Here is a 7,241-nt window from a genome sequence, read left to right as displayed (position 1 = left end):
AAATAGCACCCTATTCCTTACATCTGGGCCCTGGTCAGAAGTAGTGAACCATATAGGGAATAAGGTGCTATTTGGGATGCAGGTATATACTGGGAGAGAGAGTCTTACTGCACAGAAGTCTGCAGGCTGATTGGCAGATGAACTGTCAGAGCACAATGTTCAGTTCATACAGACGAAATGAAGTGACTCGTCCAGGCCGACCTGAACTATGGGGCTTGGCTCAATTTCACTCGGAGCTCCTTGAGGAGACGAGGCCAGTCTGCATCTGTGGAAATGACACATCTAATCCTCCACTGAGCCAGTATGCCAAAAAAACACGCACGGGCAAGCGCTCACGCATACAGAAAAGTTGAATCAAAACTAATTTTGTTAGGAAATTGATTTTCTTCCATTTAAAGTCCTGTGAATATTTAGTGGGGCAAATAACAGATAAAAACAATTACACAGACAATTGCAGTGATTAAATGAGGAAAGAATGATGTCTCAACTGAAGAGAATGTGGTGCATAGGCGACTATGTGAGTAGAAGGAAGTGTGTGGGAGTTTACCTGCAAGTAAACATAAGGACATACTATATGTACTGTAAGTGAGCGTTTGTGTAATTGAGGAAGTTGAGCGTCCATGTGTTTCTATTTGTATTCATGCGTCAGAATTAGGTATTCAAATACCTGAAGCGTTGAAAGTGACCCACTTACCTGTTTAAGTAATCTGTGTCCCAGATGAACTGGTCAGAGAGAGAGACAGAGAGACAAAGAGGTGTATGACCATGAAGAATGACTTTCCATAAATCAACTTAGTCTCAGTTCAAAAATGACTCCTCAGCCCACATATTCCCATAACAGCCCATCCGTCTGTGTGTTTAAAGTCCTGTCGAAGACATTTAGTACTGGACTTCCTCACATCTGATCACACCCACCTTCCCCCCATCTTCCTCTAGTGTCAAGCCATGAGGTTGAAGGAATTGTCCGTAGAGCTCCGAGACAGGACTGTGTCAAGGCACAGATCTGGTGAAGATCGACACACAGCCATGCACACAGCCATGCAATCAGCCATGCAATCTTCATAGACAAACATTGGCAGTAGAATGGCCTTACTGAAGAGCTCAGTGATTATCAATGTGGCACCGTCATAGGATGCCACCTTTCCAACAAGTCAGTTTGTAAATTTCTGTCCTGCTAGAGCTGCCCTGGTCAACTGTAAGTGCTATTATTGTAAAGTAAAAAAGTCTAGGAGCAACAATGGCTCAGCCGCGAAGTGGTAGGCCACACAAGAACGGGACCGCCGAGTGCTGAAGGGTGTAGTGCATACAAATCGTCTGCAACACTCCCTACCGTGTTACAAACTGCCTCTGGAAGCAACGTCAGCACAATAACTGTTCATCAGGAGCTTCACGAAATGGGTTTCCATGGCCAAGCAGCCGCACACAAGCGTTCTCTGGAGTGATGAATCACACTTCACCATCTGGCAGTCCGATGGATGAATCTGGATTTGGCGGATGCCAGAACACTACCCATACGAATACATAGTGTCAACTGTAAAGTTTGGTGGAGGAGGAATAATGGTCTGGTGCAGTTTGGGCTAGGCCCCCTAGTTCCAGTGAAGGGAAATATTAACGCTACAGCGTACAATGACATTCTAGCAGTTCTGCGCTTCCAACTTGGCAACAGTTTGGGGAAGGCCCTTTCCTCTTTCAGCATGACAATGCCCCCGTGCACAAATCGAGGTCCATACAGAAATGGTTTGTCGAGATCGGTGTGGAAGAACTTGACTGACCTTCACAGAGCCCTGACCTCAACCCCATCAAACCGTTTGGGTGAATTGGAACTCCGACTGCGTGCCAAGCCTAATCGCCCAACAGTGCCCAATCTCACTAATTATCTTATGGTTGAGTGGAAGCAAGTCCCTGCAGAAATGTTCCAACATCTGGTGGAAAGACTTCCCAGAAGAGTGGAGGCTGTTATAGCATCAAAGGGGGGACCAACTCCATATTAATGCCCATGATTTTGGAATGAGATGTTCAATGAGCATGTCCTGTATCTGGGACCAACAGATTCTCAGTCATGTGAAATCCATAGATTAGGGCCTAATGAATGTATTTCAATTGACTGATTTCCTTATGAATTGCAACTTGGTAAAATCTTCGAAATTGTTGCATGTTACGTTTCTATTTTTGTTCAGTGTAGTTCGTGACAAACAAGCAGGTAGAGAATCATTGTACCATCTAAACCGCTATGAAATATCTTTACTATAACCAAAAATATTGTATTTTCAGCTGATTGAAGCTGTTGTACAAAACCTGAAGTAAGACACAAAAACAAAACTTAAGAACGGGAAGGCTAGAAATAGCTCACATAGAACAAATCTACCGCTGTAGATGAGAATCATAGATCTTACACACATTTATATGTGAATTTGTTTGGGTTTCCGAAAAAGTTACATATTGCGGCTTTAAAAGCTAGTTTTCCCCTCCCCACTCAGACCACTCCCAGAGTCCTAGAAAAATGATTGCTTGAAAAATGGATCTTGCTAAAAAGCTCTTTTGTTTCTTTTTGACCATTTGAATTGAAAACAACCGCAGTAAGGCACTTAATTGTTACCCAGAAATGATTTGATAGCGATAAAAAACAGCTGCATTCAGCCTTTAAACAAATCCCCTCCTTATTAGAACAAAGCTGGGGAAATAGACACAAACACCAATGTAAAGAGACTCAGCTAACCAATAGTGTTTATTATTATTAGTGAGTTGTGTTATACAATGGATTATCAAAAACATCAATTATGTGGTACAAATAACATTCACACACAAGCAACGCCTAAATAGTACATAAGTCCTTCATTGTTTTACAGAGTCATTGGCAAACTGTGCTAAACATTCAAGTTTAACTAATCAGCATGTGATTGTCAGTCACCAAAGGCACAATTAAATAGCTTGAAATGTGTTAAAAGGTCAAGTTGGCCAGTATAGTTCAGTAAGGGCTCACAAAAAGCTTTGTTCCAGTCACTGAACATATGCATGCATTTTATAAACAGCTTCCTGTTACTGACATGCTCACACACACACACACACACACACACACACACACACACACACAGTGTCTCTTCTGCATTTAGACAGGTTGACTCCCAAGTGGCATCCTATCCCCTATATAACGCATTACCTCTGATCCGAGCCCTATGGGCCCTGGTCTAAAGTAGTACACCGTAGAAGGAATAGGGTGCCATTTAGGACGCAGCCTTACAACCCCAGGGGACTGTACCAAATAGGACTTTCCCCAGATCTACAACACAATGAAAGGCTACTACCGGTGGTTGCAGCGTCAGTATCAGCTGGGTTAAAGGCACTGCACGGATAAACACACGTAAAAAACAAAAATACATCGCATCGATTTGCTTAATGTTGTGTCAGCACATCTATAAAGTTAGCTCAAGAGGTAAGTAAAGGTTAATCATTCATTAGTCAAATCAACTGTGTGTTACAATGGTCTATTGTCCAGCTGTCTTGGATGTGCCTGTACATATATAAATGCTATATAGTATTAACAGTGTAGTTTGCATTTAACCACCCCTTCGTCTAATTGATTGAAGCCAGAAAACAGAGGAGAAGGATAAACTGAGGCTATGTGTCCATTCCCGTCACACTGCCGTCGAACTGCGCCCATACCCGTGACCGGAAAGGTTGTCTCCTTCTTTCTTCTCGTTTTATCGCAATCTAGGACCTCAGACACTGAGGCTGACGTGAGGCGTACAGAAGGTGTGAGCTCCAAACACCAGTAGTGTGTCCCAATAAACTAGAAGGATTTATATTAAGAGGGAAGAACACGGGAGACAAACAGTGAATCAATCTCCACCATCGCCAGGTGACTAGTCAGACAGACAGGAATATGATTATGTTAAAAATAGTTGGTCCTGTATTTGTTGTGGGTCTGTAAGGCACTGTGTTAGCACTAGTGCTGGAGGGACAGACAGCCAGAGAGTCAGTTCCTTGGGCTTCCAGACTGTGGGTTCAGTGACTCTTGGCATGGTCTTCGCTCAGCGGTGGGGTTCCCCTCAGTTTCCTCCAGGGGGTGGGGCTGTAGGCGGGGGGTGGGGGGAGGAGAGGGGGCTCACGTCGCTAGAGCCCGGGGGAGGTGGGCGACGTCTTCTCCCCATGTCCAGCAGCTCTTCATCCTGAGGATGAGGAGGACACAGTGATTAGCTGATATGTCATTAGGCTAATCTCAGGCTTAAAAGTCTCAAAAAGGAGAGAGAAAATGATCAGACGGCCCAAGTCCTAAAATGTCCTCTTAGTTTATACTGTCATGCGATATCGAGTTAAGGAAAAGAATCAACATTCAACAATGTCTAGCTCAGTTGGTAGAGCATGGTGCTAGCAACGCCAGGCTGTGGGTTCGATTCCCACGGGGAACTAGTACAAAAAAAGGACAAAAACGTATGACTGTAAACTATAAGTCACTCTGGATAATAGCGTCTGCTAAATGACTCAAAATGGAAACCCTTCACCGCACCGTGTCCGCAGTCTCCTCCCCCTCAGTGGTGTGTTCGCTGTAGTGATTGGACAGCTCAAAGTCTGAGTAGGCACTCTCCACCGCCTCCTCCTCATAGTCTGTGGGGTAGTCGGACTCTTCTGAGATAGGGAAGGGTAATGGAGAGGGAAGCGTGGCGGGGTGGAGAGAGAGAGAGACGGAAAGGTGGCATAAAGAGAAAGGTAGGGAAGAAAAGAGTGGATAGGGGTGATGAAAGAGGAAGGAGGGGTGTGTACAGGAACTGTCATCGCTGCATATTAATCATCGTTTAACCAAAACAAATGTATCTGCGAAGTGAGTGTGGCTGCATTCACAGAGCCCAAACAATAGTCAACAACAAGCAAGGAGAAAGACAAGATAGGAAATAAGCTTATCTTTCCCAGGACAGCAGGAGGCAGAGTGCCAAACCCATGAAAGAGAGGGGAGGGGGGTGAAAAGCTAGCAGAGCGGCATTAAAAACATAAATATTCAATTACTCCAGCTGTGATGGTAACAGGAAGGTCAACTGCTAGCTAGCTATTGGCTCGCATGCTCTTCCCAGTTTACAATAAAAAAAAGGCCATTTACAGTTAAAATAACACAGTTACAGCTTTTCCCCTCTCTTGTTGCCAAATATCTGGGGTCCCAGAGGTCATGAGTCTTGTTGACCTCCATAGCACTCTGCTGCTCTATGTGCAGATCAGATCATGTGCCAGTCTCACCATCAACCAGAGCTGGTTTGGCCAGCTCGATGCGGGACACGATCTCTGCCAGGTCAGTGAAGGAGGCATTGGGACAGGTCACAGGTCCCTGCAGAACACATAGGACAGACAGCACACAGGTATCATTCACTAGAGGCCTCATACAGAAATCATTCAGAATAATAGCATTAAAATACACAATTGTACATTATCTAGTCATGACCATCCATTCTGGTCTGGATTTTAGCGATTTTAGAACCGTCATGGTTTTGTTTTTTCGACCAACGGTTATTTTATCATCTATTGTCGCCCTGAATGTCTGCCTAGTTGAGGGCCTCTTCGACCTCCTCCTGCTACCTGCTGCACTGCTTCCCGCCTGCCCTGTCTGGTACAGGTGCCCCTGCCACTCTCTCTCTCCCCGGAGCTTTGCTCGTCTATGTCGCAAACTTTTTACTGATCTGCTGTTGGACTATTTGATTTGTGTTTTTTTTTTTTTTTGCAAATGACATTAGTGATCACTGCTATTGCCTGTGTGAGAGATGGTAAAATTCCTAAGCAATCTCCACGTGTTGTTACGAAAAGAAACTGGAAGCAGTTCGATATTCAAGGTTTTTTTACATGATGTATTTAGCATTGAATGGAATAGAATTAATTCCCGATGTTGAATTAGCCTTTTCTTACTTCCACAACACATTCCAGGATGTATGCAATAGGCATGCCCCTTAAAAAAATGCAGGATTAAGGGCAGAGAGAACCCTTGGTTTACTGAAGAACTTACTCAAATCATAAGCGAATGAAATGCTATGTGTGCTAAAGCAAGAGGGTCTGGTTCGGCAGATGATTGGATGGCTTTAAAAGGTCTTTGAAATCTGGCTGTGGCTATGACCCGAAAACTAAAAGCAGACCACTATCTACTTCGGATAATTTAAATAATCCCTCCAAATTTTGGCAAGTAGTGAAAGGTTTGGAGTGCAAAAAAGATACACAGCTTCCCAAACAATTGTTGGTAGACATACAGATTGTAACTGAGAGAACCTCTATTCTGAAAGCCTTAAAATCAGAACTTTCTAGATGCAGGCAGTTTATTTGAAAAGGTTAAAGGTCTACATGAGCCCCCTATGAATTACTGGTCATGCTCTAGATTTGTTTATAAATTACCTATCAAATCGTACACAATGTGTAATGGTGGGTTGTTGTAAATCTGAGTCTACAGAGTTGTGCTCAGGTGTTCCGCAAGGTTCTATTTTGGGCCCACTCTTGTTCATTTTGTATATCAACAACATTGGGGATCATATTGAAACAGCGGGTGTTCATTTTTATGCAGATGATACTGTTTTTTATTCAAGTGGTAGTAGTTTATCTTCAGTTTTTGAAAATGCCCAAAGAGCACTTAACACCAAAGAACAGAATCTGCATGATTTGAAGCTATTTTTATTACCGGCATGAGGCTTGTTTTTCTCTGGAGGCCAGGAAGAAGCTGGTATGATGTACATTACTGGTGGCTTCAGATTTAATTGAACCTTTAGTTAACTAGGAAAGTCAGTTAAGAACAAATTCATATTTACAATGGCGGTCTACCCCGGCCAAATCCTAACCCGGACGACGCTGGGCCAATTGCGCGCCGCCCTCTGGACTCCCAATCATGGCCGTCACAACCTGGAATCGGTCTGTAGTGACGCCTCTAGCACTGAGATGCAGTGCCTTAGACCGCTGCGTCAGTTATAGAGTGCATTCGGGAAGTATTCAGCCCCCTTGACTTTTTCCACATTTTGTTACAGCCTAATTCTAAATGGATTAAATAAATAAAAAATCCTCAATCTTCACACAATACCCCATAATGACAAAGCAAAAATCAGAAATACCTTATTTACATAAGTATTTAGACCCTTTGCTATCAGACTCAAAATGTAGTTCAGGTGCATCCTGTTTCACCTGATCATCCTTGAGATGTTTTTACAACTTGATTGCAGTCCACCTGTGGTAAATTCAATTGATTGGACATGATTTGGAAGGGTACACACCTGTCTATATAAGGTCCC

At 43.5% G+C, this 7,241-nt stretch overlaps 1 protein-coding gene and 1 non-coding gene across 5 annotated transcripts in view; one reads left to right on the top strand and one right to left on the bottom strand.

The window, feature by feature from the left end:
- Positions 1 to 2,698: 2,698 nt before the first annotated feature.
- The window catches only part of LOC106563121 (patatin-like phospholipase domain-containing protein 7), a 49,408-nt gene continuing 44,865 nt past the window's right edge, over positions 2,699 to 7,241 (bottom strand). For all 4 annotated transcript variants that reach the window (XM_014128353.3, XM_014128354.3, XM_014128355.3 and 1 more), the window contains 3 exons: positions 5,224 to 5,311; positions 4,505 to 4,623; positions 2,699 to 4,166 (listed from right to left, as the gene is read on the bottom strand). In XM_014128353.3, coding sequence (XP_013983828.1) covers positions 4,047 to 4,166; positions 4,505 to 4,623; positions 5,224 to 5,311 — 327 coding nt within the window. In that variant the 3' untranslated portion in view covers positions 2,699 to 4,046. The remainder of the gene's footprint in view (positions 4,167 to 4,504; positions 4,624 to 5,223; positions 5,312 to 7,241) is intronic.
- Positions 4,339 to 4,406, top strand: trnaa-agc (transfer RNA alanine (anticodon AGC)). The gene has a single exon. It is a non-coding gene; the product is annotated as a tRNA-Ala (tRNA).

This window comes from Salmo salar, chromosome 11, assembly GCF_965601325.2.
Source record: "Salmo salar chromosome 11, fSalSal1, whole genome shotgun sequence".
Taxonomy (NCBI): domain Eukaryota; kingdom Metazoa; phylum Chordata; class Actinopteri; order Salmoniformes; family Salmonidae; genus Salmo; species Salmo salar.
This window is presented reverse-complemented; position numbering and strand designations above follow the sequence as displayed.